Source organism: Notothenia rossii (genome assembly GCF_949606895.1).
Source record: "Notothenia rossii genome assembly, chromosome: 8".
NCBI classification, from domain to species: Eukaryota; Metazoa; Chordata; class Actinopteri; order Perciformes; family Nototheniidae; genus Notothenia; species Notothenia rossii.
In genome coordinates, this window is record NC_136906.1 from 33,612,048 (window position 1) to 33,634,700 (window position 22,653).

General features: G+C 41.6%; 2 protein-coding genes across 2 annotated transcripts in view; one reads left to right on the forward strand and one right to left on the reverse strand.

Moving 5' to 3' along the window:
• Positions 1 to 3,353, forward strand: part of nfe2l1a (nfe2 like bZIP transcription factor 1a) — a 43,301-nt gene extending 39,948 nt beyond the window's left edge. Inside the window, exon 9 of the mRNA XM_079641790.1 lies at positions 69 to 3,353. Within this exon, the coding sequence (XP_079497916.1) occupies positions 69 to 1,033 (965 nt within the window). The 3' untranslated portion in view covers positions 1,034 to 3,353. The remainder of the gene's footprint in view (positions 1 to 68) is intronic.
• A 1,506-nt stretch (positions 3,354 to 4,859) lies between these two features.
• Positions 4,860 to 15,743, reverse strand: cbx1a (chromobox homolog 1a (HP1 beta homolog Drosophila)). Its single transcript, XM_079641993.1, has 4 exons — positions 15,610 to 15,743; positions 13,293 to 13,464; positions 13,112 to 13,203; positions 4,860 to 9,914 (listed from the first exon to the last, which is right to left on the reverse strand). Exons 2-4 carry the CDS (start codon positions 13,401 to 13,403, stop codon positions 9,764 to 9,766), a joined length of 354 nt encoding a protein of 117 aa, XP_079498119.1. The 5' UTR covers positions 13,404 to 13,464; positions 15,610 to 15,743; the 3' UTR covers positions 4,860 to 9,763.
• Positions 15,744 to 22,653: the final 6,910 nt, after the last annotated feature.

Here is a 22,653-nt window from a genome sequence, read left to right on the forward strand (position 1 = left end):
GTATCTTTTTATAAGAGCAAAATAAAGCTGAATAAAACTGTAGAACTTACCTTGTTTTCTCCTCCTAGATGAAGAGGAGGAGGAAGGCTCAGATTCTGGCCTTTCTCTGGACTTTAGCCACAGCCCTGCTTCTCAATGTGCTTCTGAAGCCTCCTCTTATTCCTCTTCCTCAACCTCGTCTTCCTCTTGTGTGTCGGCTGTTGAAAGTCCCTTCTCTGAAGAGGAAGACGAAGAAGGTGAAGAAGATTCAGTTGGTTCAGAAATGGAAATGGAGGTCACCATAAAGCAGGAGGATCTAGAAGAGGAAGAGATGGGGGCAGTAGGAGGAGGTTACCCTGAAGATTTTAAGAATCCCTTTCTTCCCACCTTTGGGGATCACAAGCTTTACAATGGCTTTTTTCTGGAGAATATCGGCCATGATCACACGTACAACCAGCCATTGTCTTCCGACTCTTCTCCGTCCCTTGGAAAGATGCCCACCAAGCACACCAAGTCCTCCTCGCGACACGACAACACCAAGCCTTACCATCGCTCCTCTTCCAGACGCATTACTGGGAGCAGAATGTGGAGCCGGGATGAACGGCGAGCACGAGTCGGAAAGCTCCCCTTCTCCAACGAACTGATTGTTAATCTGCCTGTGGAAGAGTTCAATGACCTTCTGGCCAATTACCAACTCAGCGAGGAGCAGCTCATACTCGTCCGGGACATCAGACGCCGCGGAAAGAACAAGATCGCTGCCCAGAACTGTAGGAAGAGGAGACTGGATGTGCTGCTGGAACTAAAAGACAACGTGTCAGGTTTGAGGCGCTACCGTTCACGGCTGCTCCGAGAGAAACAGGAAGCCATGAGGAACCTGCAGGAAAGGAAACGCCGGCTGAGCACGTTGTACCAGGATGTCCTTTCCACGCTGAGGGACGATGAGGGGATGCCGTTAAACTCTATGGAGTACCTGCTTCAGTTCGAGTCCAACGGTAGTGTCACCATAGCTTCACGGATAAAACCCAGCAAGAAACAGAGGGACAAGAAGAAGTGAGGAGGTGGAAAATCAAGACATTCTGGACATTAACGGGAGTGTGATATAACCACAAAAAAAGCAGGAACAATGGTGGATTGGTAGAAAGAGGAAGTCAGAGTTATTTGAAGGAGGTTGTTTCAGAGTGATGTTTACGGTGAAAAGAAAATATGTTGATCTCCATTCTCCAACATTTTATACACTGGAATAGGAATTCAACCATTGTCAACGACTCTGAGGAGAGTCTAGGCTTCTGAATAATGGAAACAAGCGATAGTAGATGATCTGGGACCAGTCCTTTAAAACGCTAGCTAAAAACCTAGGCACAATCCTGCTGGAAGATACTGAGTTGAACAAGGCTGATAGCAGGCAGGATCCCGGCTGTCAGCCAATATAGCCAGTAACCATGACACGACAATGACCCTGGCCCACCAAGGAAGGGGGGGACTAGCACACAGAAAGGGAAGTTGTGGTCATGCCATCTTGGGCTAATAGGGGCCACATGTCACACAAAGACACTTTAGCAGTTTGTAGAGTCATGGGGATCGAACATTTCGAGTGTAAGGATGGTAACATACCCAAAGACCATCCTGCTGCCAAAAAGGTAACACTTAAAGACTTTAAGTGCCATCACCTGCAGAAATATTTCAAATTCTGAGAAGAAATCTGCCACCTTTTCTGGATTTCTTGCAATGACGTGCGTTAAGACTACAATTCTGTAAATTAGCCTTTGTTTTAAGAGTGCTAATACTAGGACTTGCCTGACTGAGAATATCAAGACAATTCATATATTCAAGCTCAAATGTTGTGAATATGGCACCTGGCCTGAAAAACACCAGGCATCCTATACACCAGGATGTTCTGAACATAAGAAACTGACTGGGGCGTGACCCAAAGGGATACACTGTTTTGCTTCTATTGTTTAGATGGATTTACCTGTGCCTTTAACACGTTTTTATTAGGGCTGTCAACATTAACGCTCAGGAAAATTCTGGAAAACTTCAAACGTTAAGAAAAACACAAACATTACAATTCAATGCAATCGGCACAAGCTACATGTTTTAGATGAAGCACTCGTTTGCTATTAGTGTGGTGAAAACTGAGGAAAGGTATTTTACTGAAGCAAGCGCAAGTCGGTTTTAAAAAGTTGCACAGGAGACGTGAGGGAGCGGACGCGTTCACCACTGTAGGAACAGATGGAGCTTGCAGCAGAGATAATGCCCTGTGGAGCAAACATCATACAGAGGGCGATCACAGCGGTCCATGCTTTAGCTTCATGTCGGAAAATCGTCAAAGTTCATTGTCAAAACTAAACTGAGATGTTGTTAGAGTGAAAAATCCACTGATGTATTTTTTTGTCACGTCTTTTTTTTTTTTAAACATGATTTTTATGTATTTTTTTTAATCTACCCCATAATATTATACAAGTATTGTATTTGTATGATTATTAATGACAGATTATAATGATTCAAATGTTAAATCTATTGACACCACATTTTTTCTTTATGTAATTCAACACCTATGTGACTATGAACCTGTGGAAATCTTATTGCCTGCTTCCAACTAAAGAGCAGGCCCACCTCACATTACCTATTTTCAAATCACAGGATCAGAAACTGTAATAGCTATTGGTAGATATATAGGACAGGGGTACAACAGTACAACTTCTTAAGCTGTTAATGGATAAGATCGGTCGATCCAAATGAATGTCAAATAATCAAATTACGTGCCTTTAATTGATGCTGTAAAAATGATAGTACCTCTAGATTCCAACATTTTCCTGCTCCAAACTCTAGGCTTATTTGTGAAATAGGATGTCCCCATCTAGTGGTTGTGCACACAGCTGATAAACTCCTTAACGGAACAATCTGTGAAAGGAATTAATCATGTCAATACTTGATGCAAAAACAACAACAAAAAATACCTGAAAATACAGTATTCTAGGTTGTAGCGAGTCTTCTGTTCAAAAGTAGTAGTTTGGATAAAAGTAATGCAAGTGATAAATGCTTGTGTTATTGAAAAGCAAATGTATAAGGCCTCAGGGACAAGCATGGCTGGCAGAACATGACTTTGTAGCAGCTAACATAGAATAGAATATTTAACGTTGCTGGATTTGGTTTAGGCGGTTGTTTTACCCGTGTCTTGCAGATATGGAAAGGAAACCAACTAAACCTGTCTGATGTCTTTTTAAAAATGTATAAAAAGTTAAACCAATAATAAGCTGCATGTCTATCACTAGCACTGATGGACCACAATAGTTTTTTTCATTTATTTTATTGTATTCAAGAATGTTGGATTGTTGTCTTTTGCAATATTAAAAAAGACAAAAAAAAACTAAAAACATGGTGTAGCCTACTTTTTTGGAGTCAGTCGAGTTTTCTTGTGATTGGGAGCTCATCAATTAACTTAACATGTCCTGGTCCATTTATATATACTTAACACAAAAAGTAAGGACATTTGCGTTTGGTAGATTTCGTCGTAATAACGCTTTTTGGCAATAAATCGAGTTACGTCTGTAACTACGGTTCTATGAGTCCCGGAAGACCCCCAGAGGCAGTGCTTTAGCACTGGATAGGTCCATCGCGCGCATGCGCGGCTCGAGTACCAATAGCAACAAAGTCACCTGTGACCCACGTGACACCGGCTATATCAGCCGGTTTCATGAGAGGATCTGTTCCCAGAATCTTCTCGCGAGCACACAAGAATCCTGAGTGACAGGATACTCTGGCGGTCATAGAACCGTAGTTACAGACGTAACTATTGTTCTATTTCGTCCCTACTGACCGCCAGAGGCGGTGCTTTAGCACTGGATGAGTTATATCAACAATGTCATGAAGAATCCAAGCACTTACTTACCTAGCTGGAAGCAGCGGAGCTCAGCCACAGGACCACGCCCAAATGGGGGGGAGTGGCGACATTGACCCGGTAAAACCTGGAGAATGTGCCGGAAGACGCCCACGACGACGTGGCGCAGATGGTCCCCAAGGGCACCCCTCTCAGGGCAGCCCAAGATGTTGAGATGCTCCTCGTAGAGTGGCATCTCACCCCTGATGGCGGGGGGCGGCCACTGGCCCCATAGGCATGCGAGATGGCATCGACAACCCAGTTGGACAGCCGCTGCTTAGTGCCGCCATGGCAAACGAAGAGCTGCTCTGACTGCCGTATACAGGCTGTATCATCAATATACGCCCTTAGGGCACGCACAGGGCACAGCAACTCAGGCGTGCCTCCACATGTTGAGGTTCCAGTGCTCTGAACATAATTTTCCTCCACATGTTGAGGTTCCAGTACAAGTGGGCCTGACAGAGAAGGGCAGTCATGGCAGGCTCCTGGCAGCTGTACGAGACTGGAGATTGGCTGCTCTGTGGCACTGGCGGAGGAGATCTGTCAATTTTTTTCATGGGCGCAACCCACATACTCAGCTCTGCTGCTCATCCCACAAATGCTTGTTCCTCACAAATATGGCGACAATTTGAACTTCGATTAATGGATGACTCACTTTACCAGAAGAAAAAAGCCCTTCACACTTCCTAGAGTGGAGGTTGGGATATCTGGCTCACAGTATTGTCTTTATTCAATAATTTCTAAAATGTGATTTTCTTTCTGGATTGACAAAAGGATCCATGCAAATCTAACAATGCAGCCTTACAGTTACAAAAGTGCTTTAGACCAAATCAGATGAAAGAAAACCTTAATGTGTCCCGGTGTGTTTCCTGCTCCAGTTAATGCAATTGAATTGTTAGGTTACAGGAAGTAAACATGGACAAGGCTGTTGGCTAGCATTGCATCTCGGTTCAAACTGTGTATTCTTCAAAAGGATGACTTAAAAACACTGAAGAACAAAGAGTTACGAAAACAGAAACACTTTATTGATCAAAACAGACAGAAGAAGATTGGCCATGACATTGCAAGGGAAATCAATAAACATGCAACAGGACAAAACAAGCTAATCCGTTAAATACAGAAACGGTTCAGGAACAATATAAAAACGCTAACTAGCAGACCCAGGTGCAGCAAATCCAACCCTTCCTATCAACGGTGAAGTACAAAAGGCATTCTGGGTGAACAACGTTTTACGCCCGAAAAAGGTCAGAAGTCCTAAAGAATAATCTACAAAATGATTAGTAGTGTGGAGAAAAAAAGGAGCTCCAGAAAAAGACACTGATATAAAGGAGAAATAGCATTAGCACAGCTCATAGACTTTGACTTGATGCTAGAAGCCATTTACTGCGGAGCAGTTATTTGAGTAGGCTAGAAATGACTTGACAGTAACATCCGTCTCTGGTACAGTGTGAAGACATTACAGAACAAATCGAGTCAAGCGTGACCTTTTCATATTAAAAGGTCCCATGTCATGGCCATTTCTACTTATCATAATTCCATTGTTGAGGTCTACTAGAATAGATTTATATTGTTCAATGTTCCAAACTCACATTGATTTCTCATACAACATCTCTGTATAGTATGTGTATTCACTCTCTGTCCTAAACGGCTTGTTGGAGCTCCTGCCGCCCCCCCCCCACCCTCCCTATGAGCCCACTGTGCTCTGATTGGTCTGCTCCCCCGCTCTGTTCTGATGAGTCAACCACCGTTACAGCGGAACATCAGTGATTATGTGTTACAATGGCGTTAGCAACCAGAAAATGACACCAGTAATGACAAACAAATGAGAATGCTGCGTGGGGTCTGGGTGCCGTTTTGGCAGGACGTTGCAGGGCTCGCTGCTCCGCCCTTTTAGGCTCGAGGAGCGGACAGTGTGAGCTGGATTAATGGTGTCGTTTCCTGGTTGCTGCGTGGGGTCTACGAGACAGCGGGGAACTCAGCCTGAGAACAAACACACAGCCAGGCTACATGCAGAAAAAGCTACATAACACACAAGGGGACGGGTAATAACCGGAAAAGCATGACATGGGACCTTTAAGTACTTGGGCGGGAAATTGGACATAATGATACAACTTAATATTGTACAGCAGGGCTCATTAAAATAAAGAAGGCCTCATTTTAAGTGACAAGAGGCTGAATTTTTTTTTTTTTTTAAACACCACTACTGGAAATATTGTGTTAGAAGGGCTGGGCAAGTTAACGCATTAAGACTGCGATACAAAATAATAATTGTATCGCATTAACAATTCTTTTTTTTTTTTATTATTAGCCACTGCAAGTTGAATTTTCTGATCACTGGACTGAGGGTAAATGGTTATTCTATAACTACATACAACATTAATGCCCTGGTAGCAGAAAAGAGCTTTGGTTTTATATTTGATTTAATTACATTAATTAATGTTGAAGTTGAGATTTACAAGACATTTTAACTGCTACTGTGTAAAGGGAATACTGCTGTTAAAAAGCACCTTATTTGTTTGAAGAGTTTGCAAAGCAAATGTTATTGCACTTTTATTCATATAGCAGTACTTTAAAATAAAAGTCGCATGACATAACAATGCAATCAATCCCAGAAAATAATGCGATTAATCTCATGATTAAAAAAAAAAAAAAATGTAATTGTTGCCCAGCACTAATAACACAATTTTCTATTCATGTCAGTTCGCTGATAAGACTTCAGCAGCTAAAAACCCTCAAAGTAAACGGTTCAGAGAAAGGATATTCGAAGTAGCCAACCAGGGTCTGCTAATAGAGAAAGCAACGATGCTAGCTTTAATAGTATACACTGAAATAAGCACAGCCGGGCTACATTCAACACAAGGCGATGGGAAATATTAGCTACAGTGAAAAAACTCTTGTGTGTTCAAACTAAATACAGACCAGTTCAAAAATGCAAGTCTTTACATCTGTTAAAGTAACAAGGAAATACTTTGAGTGAGCTAATTCATCACGTCTGATTGTTGCCCGGCTGCGCAGGCCGAGAAAAACTTAGCGTAGAAGACAAACAGGTAGCCTAGTGAGTGTGAAAGGTTAAAACAAAAAAATATGTGGAAAAGTAGTAGAACCCAGTTGTGTTTTTGCATGGGTATTCTGAGTGGCGGTGCAGGGAATCTCCATCTACCGGCTTAGGTATCAGGACTATTACAGAGCCCCTTCCACCTCCACCCTAACAGGCTGGTTGGTGCTAACATGGCTGGCAGAGTAAATGAGCGGTTCACCGACATATGGCTCCCACACTAATAGTTGTCTAGTCCAACGTTTCATTTGACAATCTGGCGTTAGCTTAACATGTTCGCTTATCCTCCAACAGAAAAGCTTGCCACTCAGTATAATAGGCATTCGTTGTTGACGTACTCTTGCGATATGGCGTCAAAGTCTCATTCAAATAAAAACAGGACACATTTAACTCTGGCTGGCTTTTAATTAAACCCTGCATCTCACTTCTAGAGAAACTGCATTAAAAAAATAAACTTTAGCGCTGGTATCAGGGATTGCAAACTGTAAGGAAAGGCCAAGAGGAGTGTCTATAGAGTGGTGCAGGAATGAGTCCTCAGGGCTCGACATTAAGGGCTGCCCGATGGCACGGGGCCATCTAGTATTTAGCTCGGGCAATTAAGCCTCACCTGCTGGTTGCCCAATCAGGCAATCTATTATGCCAGTATCATGCAGCTCGCGGATCCAGTAATGAGTGACCCGACAGTAAAACTAGTTTAGGTAGTTTGAGAGGTAATTAAAATAGCTACGTGTGATATTCTAACCTGAAGTGTGTGTTTTGTCCGCTCACCGCTGCATGTGATCATGCAGCGCTGCGTGTCGACTCGTCAGCAGCAGCTGATCTCTCTCTCCCGTCAGATTAGACTTCACTCGCGTTTATGTCCATATCGATCAGATCCAGCTAGTTCTAGCTAATGATAGGACTACCTGCTTATTAAAAAACACCTAAACAATAAGCGTCGCTATGCAACCGGGTGAGGCCACAAAGTATAGCGCAGCATTATGCATTTGTTTATATGCCCACCAGAACCCCGAGGCATTACCAACAGATCAACGCACAATCAACCCATACAGGACATCTCTTTCTCCACATTAAGTGTTAGACATTAGAATTGACTATTCTTGTCTGTCACATAAGTGGCGCAACCGAAGCGGCATTGCGCTAAAGGGAAATAATTTTGACCGAAAAGATTTAGATTTGCCGGCTAACGGGAAATCTGACGTCACCATTTTGTGTGCTTCGCGGATGCGCTCGGCTCCTCTCGACTGCTGCTCGGGTCTGCTGGGTCAGCTTCCGGATGAGAAGGCATTCGTTCGACCAACTTACAGTAGATAACATTTTTAACAGGGGCCATAATAGTGTAAATAATGTTTGTTTTGGCAGTTATAACTGAATGTAATGTTTTCTACATCTGGGAAGGCATTTGCCTTCATCAGATGGAAAGTGTCTTGACCAACAACTTAAGTATTTCTTATAGCTATGCAGGGCATGCAAGCGAGCAAACACAAACAAGAACAAACAAGTGAAATTAAGAATACAATTGAAATTGTACAATATTATATTGTGGTGGTTCATCTTATAATTCAGTCTAGAGAATGCACCAGACAGAATCTACAGTAAGACCTGCAAAAATCACAATCTTCTATGGGGAGGCCCCCCAAACCCTTTGTGCCATTTCGTCCATGAACATTTTTCAGGGCAATCTCTATTGGGCTCAGGGCCATCTGTAAATTAGCTTAGATGGCCCACAGGGCCATCTCCCAAAATCCTTAATGTAAAGCACTGGTCCTTAAACCCTGAAATGATTTAACATTTTACGACTTCCGGTTCCCTCGTCTCAGTCATTTTTGTTGAAATACCTCTATTAAAATCTGTGGTTAACACAAGCTTACAAGACTTTCACAATTTGTTGGCAAAAGGTCTGAAATCCCATCATTCTCTGTGGAGGGAGTCCTTGCCGTGCTACTTCCAGGTAGGCCAACAAAAATACATCACTGCACCACTCTATTTCAGGTTGTAGGATAATCTAGGGGTCAAAGGGCATATCAGCTCTTCACCTGAAGACATCCAGTGTGCCCGGCTAGCAGTGTGGAAAATTAAAAACCTGCCAGATGCCGACTGTTTATACTCTACCAGGCCCTTTGGCAGCTATCCAACCAGCCTCAGTTCCATTGAAAAGGAATTCCATAAAATGATTAAAAGGCTTGAGAAATATGGGAGTCGAACCAGCCGCAGCTGCCATTGAATGAACTGGACTGTACACTTTACTTGCTGAGGGAGTCCTTTGACGTCTTGACAAATACTTCGATAGAAATATGGCAGATGGACAGTTTTACAGGCTTTCCTCTGAACCTCCACCAAATTAGCACACATCCACAACTAATAGTTTGATATAATACAGGTTAGTTTGTTAGTTTTAATAAAAGAATGTAACAGGAAGCAAAGTACAAGCATTGGGTGTTTGAACACTGGCTGGTCGCCATATTAGCTTGTAGGACGTGTGAAGACGTCACCTAATGAGACTGTTATCATCTATGTCCAGCTGTCCGTGTCATGGTAAAATGTACAGTATGAGAGTTTGACTGAAGAACGGCATTATGTAGAAAATAAAGAAACCGAGCGGCGCAAAGAGATTTTCCGAAGTGGAGAGACAGTATGGAACATCTTTTGAGAAAATGACCCTGTCTCCTTTTAGGGCAGGAACATCTTTCACCACAGCACCATTAGCAGTTTAATCCCAAACAACTGGGGTTGTCCCAAAGAGGCTGCCAGAATCAATTACTAGCGGTTAACAGTTTACCAGCAATGCACCTCCACACTTCCTTTCTTCTCATCTCTGCACCTCCTCCTCCACCACCTCCTCCTTTATTCATCTAGTCTTTTTTCTCCTCCTCTTTCTTCTCCTCCTCCTCTGTGGGGTAGGAGTGCCAGGTGAGGCGCTCCTCGTAGAAAGAGATGACCACCTGGGGACATTTGACGTTGGCCTCCTTGGCGGGGACCAGGTCAGCTTCATCAGAGTTCTTCCTGTTGATTTGAATTCCAGAGAAAAGTAGAAAAGGAGAGAGTGGAAAGTAGAAAGGGGGAAAAGTGTTAGACAATAGAGAAGAAACAAGTAAGGTGGATACAAGTAGCAAGAGCAAAGATGGTAAAAGTTGCATAAAACCTTCTGCTTTACTATATAGCATGTTCCGAGTTGATGCCATTTATAAAATGTTTAACCTCTTAAGCCCGTTTTTCAGGTTTCAGGCTCGAAAATGACATTCCCAGAACAAATGACCATATCTTCCCTTCTAAAAGGGATAAATTAATAATCTTTTTTCTCAAAGTAATGATAAACCTGTCAGTTGGATGTAGAAAAGTCAGAATCAATATAGATGTTTTTTATTTTAAAGAAAATTCAGATTGAAAATGGTAAAAACTGTAAATGATAGTGTCCGTCCAAAAGATATTTTGTACTTCTCGTGAAAACTAACCTTGGATGATGGGTTAGTAGACTAAAAGCTTTAGGAATCCAAAGTACAACATATAATACAGGGTTCCTGAAGGTTTCGCCAACTCAAATGTAAGACTTTTTAAGACCTTTTTAAGACCACTTTGAGTAGAATTTAAGACCTATTTCACGACAAGAAAGTATAATGGAAAATTGCTATGAAAGAAGAAATACGTCCCATAATTACTTACAAAGTAAATGTATTCATGTTCAACATAAGAATAATGTCTGAACATAACAGCATGACAGTACAGAACTGTGTTAGCCAAAAAGTGTGTATGTGTGTGTCTGTGTGCTTGTGTGTGTTAGGGCTGTGCAATTAATCGTATTTTAATCGCAATTACGATTTTGGCCTTCCACAATTACAAAAACAACATAATCGAAAAAAACTATTATTTAGCTTTGCTAGGTTGTGACAGTGCACTATAACATATTTGATCTAATTAATTTGAGTCTAATTTATATTTATTTATGATATTTATATATGTTTAGTAGCTTGTGGAAGTGCGCTCTAAAATATTTGTTGATCTTGCTTATTGGTATTTATTATTTTGATATTATTTATTTAAATATATCATTTATTTTTGTATTGGTTTTTCAGTTTAATTATACGTTCAGGGTAATCGACAGTTAAAAAGATACTGTTCAAATATTATTTGTTTTAAAGTTCAATAAATGGATGTTTTCAAAGTCAATGAATAATCATATTTAATAATCGTGATTTCAATTATTGACCAAAAATATTGTGTGTGTGTGTGTGTGTGTGTGTGTGTGTGTGTGTGTGTGTGTGTGTGTGTGTGTGTGTGTGTGTGTGTGTGTGTGTGTGTGAGTGTGAGAGACAAGAGCTATATTCAGAGCTCTGCTGCCTTGGCTACAGTCTTTCATCGTTGCTGTTGTATGATTGGTGTTCAGCTACGGTATTTAGCGTCTACACCACATCCGCTTTTAGGGTTGACGTAGACCCAAACGTCGCCCGGAGGTCCCCCGGTGTTGTTGCGGGAGCTGCTGCACTAGCTAACGCTGCACTAGTTAACGCTACATTAGCAAAACAAACACTTATTTCTTTTTCAAATGGTGCGGCGGGCTTCAAACACGTTCCCCTCCACTGGTTTCAACCAAGCACTAAATTCGATGTTTTCCAACAGAATACGGTTGAACTTACACTTCCCCATATTAATTTGTAAGTAGATTCGAAGAGACATGAGTTTCTGACTGCCGCTAGCTGAAGCTTGGTTGCTAGGTTACTAGCTGGGTGTTCTCCGATAAGGGGCCGGGGGAAACAAAGTTAGTGATTACTGGTTCCATGTTGATTTATTTCAATACAAATTGTTGGGGGGAACTGAAAGGCTCTTACCGTACTGGTTTCTTTGCAGCCCGGACATTTTCCCCAAAACACATTTTAGACGCGATCGCAACACAGAAGTACCTTTCAAATCCCATAATTTTTAAGACCTTCTAAATCATATTTAAGACCTTTCTTATTTTTTTGGTCATATTTAAGACCTTTTTAAGGCCTTAAATTCAGATTATCCAATTTAAGACTTTTTAAGACCCCACGGGAACCCTGTAATAAGTACCCTGTATCAAGATTGATGCAAAACAAGTGATATTTGACCTTTTTAGACAGATTTAGCACAAAAAACCTCTTCTGGGGCCATTTGGGTGGATTTCCTTATCTCTGGCCCCCCTTGCTCGATTTTGACATGTGATATCTCTTTCTGACCGTTAGAGCCAATATAATCAAAGGGAAATCATCCCGCACACACTCATGAAAGAAAAAAAAGGTAACGTCTTTGCGCATTCAATGAAGTAGGAATGGCCTGCTCTACTATTTGAAAACGGAATTGCAGTTTTATTGCTTATAGATTATCAGAACATTTCAAAGGGGACACAGCTAGATTGGATATGAACCTATGGATTAACTACATCGTTGTTATCGTTATAATGCCATTGAAGACCAGTTTAGACCAGACAAAGACGAAGGTAAGCCATGTTAGCGTTGTGGGCTACCTAGCGCCACTTGTTTTGATGCACGTTTTTGTTGATAACGTCGCAAGTTTGTATCTTTCAGTGTTGAGGTGGGCACCGTTAGATTGTGTCTTTACAATCATAAACGATGTGTTGGATGTGCAGCTAGGATAAGTAATAAGGAAGCTAGGATTGATTTTCGGTGCAGTAATAGGTTAGCATTTTTCGCTCGGGGCTAATTCAGAGGCTCAGTTAGCATTGTGTTTTTTTGGGAGAAAAAAATGAAAAAGATCAGTTAAATTAATTTTTCCCCATTATATGGATATAAAATATTCATAGTTTATTAAATATTAAAGTTCCTTAGACGTTGTTTCCTGCAAATGACACGATTTCTGCCCCGGAACCGGGTCCGTGGGGCTTAAGAGGTTAAACATACAATGACGTGCTAATCATGTGTATATCTTGTGAACACAGCTTTCATTTCACAGCATTTAAAATGTCACTTTCTTTTGCTCCTTGCTCTTTGTGCTGTGCAAAGAAATAAACAGTAACCAAACATTTGTTTACACATATCGGCATTTTCTGGTTAAAGCTGCCATTGTTGATCCTAAAAATATCAGAAATGCTTCAGCACCCCATACTATACATTTCTAACATTAAACTTTGGGGTACTCAACATTTCTGGGTTCAGAATAGGACTGTATAGCGATTCCAACTTAAAGCAATCTCAATAAACCATTTTTAAAAGACAGTGCAGACCCACCACTTCATGAGGAACATCAGCTCTCCACTGGAGTCTGTTGCTCCGATGATCCTCTCCGGCTGCAGACCTCTGCCGAAACCTCTGGCCTTCTCCTGGACACATGACCAGAAGAAAATTGATTATGAAACATTGGTCAATAAAGCAGCTGTTTTATTTGGTGTGCTAATGCCTTTTTGCTCACCTCCTCTTTCTTCTTCTTGCTCCCTCGCTCCTCTGAGTCTCCTGTGGCCTCGCTGGCCACTTTCCTCTTGCCCTCCTTCTTCTTCTCCTCCTTCTCTTTGTGTTTCTGCATGTACTCTGCAATGAGGTCCGGGCAGTCCAGGTTGTCTTGCGGCTCCCATGTGTTATCCTCCCTGAAATATGTTAAATCTCAGTGAGTCCTAGCTTGAATACATAATAAATCTAATTTTTTTTTTTTTTTTAAACTTGAAAGGCTTTTAATTACTTTTAATAGCCGATGCATCGGTTAGACATCAGCATTGGGGGGGAGCTTGCTCACAGAAAAAAATCTCTCATCTACTCAGTGTGTTGACCATACACTATAACTTTGCACTGATCAGCCATAACATCATGACCACCTGCTTAATATTGTGTAGCTACTGTGTAGCCAAACAGCCCTGACCCATGGAGGCATGGACTCCACTAGACCACTGAAGGTGTACTGTGGGATCTGGCTCCAAGACGTTAGCAGTAGATCCTTTAAGTCCTGTAAGTTGTGGGATCGGACTTGTTAATGGATCGGACTTGTTAATGCAGCACATCCCACAGATGCCCGATTGGATTGAGATCTGGGGAAATTGGATGCCAAGTCAACACATTAGGTGCTTTCACACCAAGTACTTTCCCCAGGAATAGTTGCTGCTGACGTCACTTCTTCTTCTTCGGCTGCTTTGGGTTTACTGGGCAGGCTGCAAACAACTTCACGGCGTATACTGCCACCCGAAATCCCCGGCCGGAAGTCCCCGAGTAAATCGCCAGAAGCGCCAACACCTCCTCATCACTCCACCGCTCCCATGTTTTATTTTGTGTTGCCATAAGTTAGTCTCTCTCCGTTGGTGCGCTGGGCTAATGCTAATAATGCTAATGCGAGCAAATAAAATGGCGGATTCAGAAAAACTTTTCAGAGTTTTACGAGGCGTGGTTTGCAATTTGCCCAGCCAATCAGAAATTGGAACCTTTTTCTCCCCAAAGTTCCTGCTCTCTAGCAAGGACTAAAAAGGGGTGAAAAAAAGTTTTAGTTCCAGATCTTTTCGGTGTGAACGCAAAATCCCAGGAACTATCGGAACTATTCCTGGGAAAAGTACTCCGGTGTGAAAGCGCCTCTTGAACTCGTTGTGGTGTTCTTCAAACCATTCCTGAACCATTTCAGCAGTGTGGCAGGATGCATTATCCTGCTGAAAGAGGCCACTACCATTAGGGGATACTGTCTCCATGAAGGGGTGTCCTTGGTGTGCAACAATGTTTAGGTAGCTTGTACGTGTCAAAGTAACATCCACATGAATGGCAGGACCCAATTCTACCCAGTAGAATATTGCCCAAAGCAGCACAGTGCCTCTGCCAGCTAACGTTCTTCCCATAGTGCATCCTGGTGCCATGTCTTCCCCAGGTAAGCCACGCACACGCACCCGGCCATCCACATGATACAAAAGAAAAGGTGATTCATTAGACCAGGACACCGTCTTACATCGCTCCGTGGTCCAGTTCTGATTCTCACGTGCCGAGTGTAGGCTCTTTCGGAGGTGGACAGGGGTCAGCATGGGCACTCTGACCGGTCTGCAGCTATGCAGCCCCATACGCAACAAACTGAGATGCGCTGTGTGTTCTGACAGCTTTCTAACAGAACCAGCATGAACTGTTTGAGCAATTTGAGCCACAGAAGCTCTTCTGTTGGATCGGACCACACGGGCCAGCCTTCCCACCCAACGCGCATCAATGAGCCTTTGACCCTGTCACCGGTTCACCTTCCTTGGACCACTCTTGGTAGCTACTGACCACTGCAGACCGAGGAGACCCAACAAGAGCTTGAGTTTTGGAGATGCTCTGACCCAGTCGTCTAGCCATCAAAAAGTGTTCACTTGCTGCCTAACATATCCCACCCACTGACAGGCTCCATTCTAACAAGATAATCAATGTTCTTCACTTCACCTGTCAGTGGTCATAATAGCCACTTTCACACCAAGTACTTAGCCGGTACTTGTTTCCCCGGTACTTTTCCCCCCCAAACTCTTTAGTCCCTCGAACTGTCCTAGTAGATCGTGTTCTCACCGGAATAAGTCCCTGAGGGGGGATTAGGCAAATGAAGCCGCTGACGTCACTTATTCTTCTTCTACCTTGGGTTCACAAAACTTTTCGGAGTTTTTCGGGCGTGGTGCTAGTGGAGCACGCTCATGAACTGTTCGCCAGAGCCTTGCAGCGGAGTTACTGCGGAGCGCATAAAGCGGGCAAATGCATACCTCGGGGCTGAGAACACTAAGTATTATTATAGACTCAGTACTCACTCTGAGAAGCCCTTCCATTTCAGCAGAAACTCTACTCTGCCTTTCACCACTCGGCGGTCCAACACCTTCTCCACCACATACTCCTCCTCTTCCTCCTCCTCTGGTGGTGCTGCAGCTGCTGTGGCGGTGGCTGCTGCTGCTGCTTCAGGTGGAGGAGCTGCGGCCGCTGCCTCTGCTGCTGCAGGGGCTGCAGGCTGCTCCTCCTCCTCCACCTTCTTGCCCTTCTTTGCTGCTACGGTCGCCAGCTTGACGTCTGCTGAGGGCTTCTCTGGTGGGGAAGAGTCAAGGCATTTATTCAGCAACAAACAGACGACTGTAAATACACTGCAGCGCTATGTTCACAGCTAAAATGTTACTGCCATACTTGTATAACACATTTAAAAATTATCAGATGGAAGAACACATTGGATACTACTAATTCACCTTATGCTTCTCCTGCTCTTTGTTGCTTCCACAATGCCTTGTTTTGTGTTGCTTTTTCCAGTGAACACAATCGTTTTACTTTGATTAGTGTTGCTAACTTTATCAACCTTTACTTGGCAAATAAGCTGTTTTTGGCGTGGCTTTGTGACGTGCAACATGTGAACTAAACACACTGCTCTGAAAAAAAACTATGTTTACATCGTCTTTTCTGTTTCTCGTAAGGTCTCCCTTTCTGTTGGTCGCTTGTTAGCAGACCCTTCACGCGATAGCAGAGCGATCAGGTACAGGAGGCGTAGAGCGAGGGATCATTGTCCACTAGTTAATCGATCGCAGATGGCGTTGTGCTTGCAGACGGATTTTTTTTTAAAAAGGCTATGTTTGGGAAACACTGGTTTGTCTGCTTCTGTTGATTTATCTGACGTTCAACGCTCTGTCTTTAAACCTTACTTTGCTTTCTCTCCCTTGACCTTCCTTAGCAACTGTAAAGTTAAACAGAGCCTAAGGCTTTAATAAATATAAAATAAAAAACAGATTACAAGTAGTCAAAAAATTATATATATATATATTAGGGCTGTCAAGGTAAGCAAAAAAAAATTAACGCCACTAATTATTTTAACGCATGTGTATTTTTTGTCCTCGGCCGCCCCATAGTTTCAGAGCGCATCGAGTTTAAAATACCATCTAAAAAATGATGCTGACAGCCCCGCTCCTGCCGCCTGCTTGTGGCAGACCACACTTCCACGCTCACCGGCTGGCCCGGACTGGCCATCGGGAGGACCGGGAGGGTGTGTTCGCCCAGCCAATAGAAATTGGTACTTTTTTGGTACCACCTCTCTAGCAGGCACTAAAAATGGGGGTAAAAGTTCCCGGCACTAAGTACCCTTTTTGGTGTGAACGCGACATAAGGGGTACTAACGGAAATTAACAGGAAAAGTACGGGGAAAAGTACTCCGGTGTGAACACGCCTATTGTGGACAAGTACATTTTTCTTTAAAAAAACATGAAAATACAATGACAAACAAGCAAGTCCTAATGTCAAGCTGGCTGCTTAGGTACTAGTAGAGTACAGTTCAAATACAGATTATTTCAGTTCATCGAAATGCTGCACCTTAATGTCTATTTTATTATATTTTGTATTTATTTGAGTGAATACATTATTCAGTTTAATAATAATAATAAAAAACCCAAAAATATTTTATGTTTTGCTGTACCGAAAACTTACCGAACCGTGACATAAAAACCGAGGTACGTACCGAACCGAAATGTTTGTGAACCGTTACACCCCGAGTAAACTGCTGAAATAAAAGTCTGAAAAGAAAAGCTGTGTCATTGGAGTGGAATCCTGTTTCAAAGTCCAGTAGATGCCTCAAGTCCCTTTCAAGTGGGGACTCTGCACAAAATCAGAGACTTGACAGCAACAGTTAATATTTTGCTTAGCAACGCCAGTGTTATCCGGTATTAATAACCTCTGAAATGTCCAAATTGACCAATCAGAATCGCCTCTTCAATGAAGAATTGTAATAATAATAATAATAATAATAATAATAATAATAATAGGGATGCACGATATTGGTTTTTTGAAACCGATACCGATAACTTCCTGTTTCTCAAGACCGATACCGATAATAATATAATATATATTAAATGTACCTGTAGTTTTTTCCTCGTTTTAGACCTGGGGTCGTCTCTAGCAAACTTCTTGCCTTTTTCAAAAGCCTCGTCGATAGGTAAAAGCCCCGGTGCCTTTGCAGCTGGCTTTGGATTCGCCGCTAGTTTAGCACCGCAGGCGTCTTCGTACGCTTTTAACACTACATCGTAGCGATGGCGATGTTTCAGGTGACTAATCAGGTTGGAAGTATTATAGCTCGTTGCCTTTTTCCCTCCTTGTGGAACTTCTGCATTGCATTTGTTAATACAAATAGCAAGCGAACTATCTAACTCTGAAACTTTGAAATAGTCCCATACTACCGACAACATGTTTGTTTACTGTCCTGGCTTCACGGCCGCACACCATTTAAGTCACAGCCAGGCATGAGTTAGGGAGCGCTGGATTTGTGAAAAACTCCCCTCTTCCTAAACCACTAATACCACAGTACTGGCAAAACGGGAGGAGCCTAGTGAAAAACAAGCGCCCCTCATCCCAATCCACACAGTATTTTTTTCTTTTCTACCCGAAAAATATATTGTATATTATCGGGGCTATTAATACTTTTATCGAGTTTATCGGGATGACGTCATAATTCCTAATATCGGATCGATAATTATCGTGCACCACTAAATAATAAGTTATAACACTTTTCCAGACCAGAAACTAAGCATTTACATGAACAATAAGTGTTCCGTTTATCCAATTTACACATATTTGGGGATTTACAGTGATGTTTGGAGCTGTGAGTAGCAGCTGGCCGTATAACTGATTTTTGCTTAAAAAAGCACCTGTCAATGTTTTAATCATACAAGATACTCATACAAGAAGATTCGGCCATTAATCCATGTTTAATAATGAAAGCGAGGATAAAGACTGCTATGACCAAGATTAAAGTCATTGTAAAAAGCTCCTAATGGATATGAAATTACTACAAAAAGGTAAATGTAATCTATTCCTTACAAGATCAATGCTTAAAAGATACATGCTTGCTTTAGAAACTATAAGAACATTTCTTAAAGATGAGATTCCATTTAGCTCATCAATTTATGACACGGTTTAGTTTAATACTCTAATTCTGATTAGTCAATGTAGACATCCTGCGATCTGCTATTTCTCTGTAGTGGACCGCTGCTACATCGCACTGATCACAGGACCACATCTGGTCATATCAATCAGCAGAAACAGTTTCTGTAAGCTTTGGTCAAAATACAACAAACTGTTTTCTGTTACAGCCAGCAGGAAATAAAATGACTGATTTATTTGTATATTTGGATTCATGATGGCTAAAGTCTTTCTAATGAGGAAAAGAAACAGAGAAGAAAAACAAGAAAACAGCAAAGAGAAAGAAAGAGGTGGCAAGGGCTCTGGCAGGGTTAATGGAGAAATGTGAACAGAAATCCTTGAAAAGAGCAGTTGTCATTTAAGGCATTTCATGTGTTGTATTGGTAAAGGTTCTGAATCTTAGCAGACCTACAGACAAAAAATGCAATTGCAGGCTGATTGAGGCACAACAAAAGGGACAAGGACACGCAATAAAGAGTGGCAAAAGAAGGTCAATCATTTTGAAAGTAAACTAACAAATTGTCAATTATTTCAAGTTGTTTTGATTTTTTCCCAAAAGTTAATACCTGTTAAACTTTTGTTTTGAAGTCAAAAAAGGAATGAAATTTCTCTTTTTGCATTTTCACAAGTTGCAAAGTTGCTTATAGACAGGATTTGTTATAGTACGAGTATATTTAATGAATTATCATCTGCTGTAAAAATTATGTATTTTCCTAACATAACTAAAGACATTGCCACCATTAATGGCTGCAAACATGGCACAAATGACAGCATATGTATATTTAACATGGTGCTGACCAGAGTTGGGTGTAATGCGCTACAAAGTAACGTGTTACTGTAATAATATTACTTTTGTCGGTAACGGCGCAGTGTAACGCGTTACTTTTATAATTTAGTAATCACACTACAGTTACTAACATTGCCCCGACACGCGTTACTTCGCTACTTTTATAAAATCAGTCATAATCACAATGACAGACAAGAGGGCTCCCGCTTATTTAACGCTGATTTGGGTGACTTGTGTAATTCGTGGAGAACCGAAGAGTTTTTATTTTGGGGGTGGGGGGCGGGGGGGGGAGTCCGTCCATCAGTCCGACTTCTTCAAAAAAAAGAAGAAGAAATCTAGACCGCAAAAATAATTAAACAAGCGAGTACCTGTTTTTCTTGGCCAAGGACAGGTTCCTTGAACACAACACGAGCGTAACGTGTCTTCACGTGGTATATGTCTCGTCTGAAATGAGTGCAGACGGAGAGCACAAACGCCGCTCCAGCTATTCAAATATTGCAGTGCCCATAAGGAGCCATGCCGCAGTGTTTGCGTGGCTGTGTCTTTAGTTGTAAGCACAGTGGCGATCTGTTGTTATTAGCATCTGGTTAGCTAGCTATGCTAACAAATTTAAAGAGCTTTTCTACAACCAGGTGGAAGAGAGCTCTCTCCTGAGAGGCTCAGATAACCTCAGCTCAGTGAGGTTCAGGCACACCTTGATATCATTATAGTTATTGAGACTAAATAAAAAAACAGGTACAAAATACTATATGACAGTAACAAAAAAGTTGTTAAAAATAACAAGAATAGAGTTTGAAAGGAGAGTGATTTGTAAAATATCCAAAAAGAAAAATCTCCTTACAGTTCTGTTTCATATGGGTGTTGAAAGATGAATCCATAGATCTCTTAATTTTGCTCTCAAAGTACACCAGATTGATGCTTTCAACTTCAATATTTAAAAAACATCTTCCTGGGGGAGCACGCTACCGGACCCTCCTAGAGGAGGTTAGGTCCCCCCCACCCACTTAAATCACGTTCACATGGATAGGATGTCTATATCTTTCTGTTTTGGTAGTCATGCCACAACCGTGCACATGCATGCATGCGTGAGCCATGGTGAGATGTCTGGATTAAGAGGTTGCTTTTTCTTTGCACAGCATGAAAGAAACGCCAAATGAATGGGCTGTGATTTTAGTTTTTTTTAAGCAGAGGTTGAGTTCAATCATTTGTACGACCCTCGGAGGATGTTGTAAAAATTGAAAGGACCCACCCCTGCTGTAAGTAATAATAAAAACCCTTGATTTATAACTTAACATCTCTCTCTCCTATTTATCTGAGTTTATTATAAAGAATAGCCAGTTAATTGAAGCATTATAGCACAGGCCTTTTTCAGATGGTATATTACGCTGTTTCTTTTCTGCTTCGAATAGTTCTCTCTTTTTTCACCATACCTGTGTTTGCATCACTGTAACCAATGAGCACCTGCATGTGTATGAGAATGGCCCTGACACCATTTCAGCCCAGATTTACAAACTCCTGGCAGGACAAGCTCCAGCTCAAGCTCAATTCTCGCACTGAATTTAAAAAAAGCAAGTGAGGGACTGCAATATAAGAGGGAAAGAAAGAGAAACTTTAAAACTGTTCAATTGTTATGCTGTCTAAAGACTGATATTGTTCTATAATCGTCTGAAACTGTTAAGTCATGATGTGAAACGGTTAACAAAGAAAAAGGGAAACTCAAGCTGCTGCTACACTTTATTTTATTTATCTAAAATAAACACTTTTAAGATGCACATATTTTCAAAAGCTATTTTATTTATTTTCTCTATTTTATTTTTAAATGCAGCCTGAGAGGAACATTACACATATCCACAGTATTTACTGTATATCTGTATAGTTCAATGTTAATTGACAATAAATATTGTTGTTTTTGAATTGTACTTTCTTTATTTGATTGGCAGTCAGTTATTGATTACATGCAGACGTTGATAAAGCTACAGGCTACTTCAATATATATCACACTAATTCATAAAGCAAGTTAGACATTTTGATGTTCCGGACCTTTGCATGGGGACATTTTCTCTAACTGGACTTCGTTGCATTTTAGTTGAATACCCCTGCTCTAATAAGTAAAGCGAACGCACCCGCAAGGACACCTGGCCTCCTATTGGTTGAGGGATTTTGACAGGGTTGTTGCACAAAAGATCCGAGCGCGCACAGAAGAAATCTGAGAGCAGACATTTCACGAGCGCACAGAAACAGCCTGAGTGCGAGGAGAAGGTTTTAAGCTGGAACACAGGACATCTGTAAGCAGCAATATATCTGATCACCATCGTTCAGAGATATACTGCGCAAAATACAGGAGACAGAGGACAGCCATGGTCAGATAGGAAAACATTCAGGAGCTATCTGGATCAGTCTTATGCGACAATGGAAACTGAACTAAAGAGAACATTTGAAGCTTTAGCGGGCCGGCCCTGCGAGTAAAGTAACGAGTAAAGTAACGAGTTACTTTATGTAGAGAGTAACAAAGTAGTGTAATATATTACTTTTTTTTTTAAAAAAGCAATATGTAATATATTACTTTTTTTTAGTAACGACCCCATCTCTGGTGCTGACCTTATCAAGCTCTTAGTGAAAGCGCCCACCTAGGTTGCGTTCCAATAGTCCATTTAGCTTAGGAACCTTTCTAACCAAGTGAAATGACCCAGAAGTACGTCAGTGGCAGCCATGTTAAGTGCCGTTCCAATTCTCCAAATGAAAGGAAAGGAGGTTTCAAACTTCCTTTATAACCTCCTTTAGCTTAGGAACCACTGGACCTCCCTTACCGAAAGGAGAGGAGAAAATGCTGCCCCACAATGCCTTGCAGCCGCAGCATTAGCGTCACACAACAGTCGGCCGTTCACGGAAAACAAACGATTATGACGGAGAAATTATATCATGAACGTTACGGTGCTTATTAAGCATTTTAAAAACGTATGTGGTAAGTTGCCTAAGTGCTTTGTTTTGAACGTTCATCAGTATTATAATCAAAAAGAGAAATATGAACGTTAGTTTTTACTGAAATGATCAAATAAAGTCAACATTTCACTGAGCTGTGTAGGGTTTGCTCAACTTGTTTGAATGGTGATGTACACAGTGATAG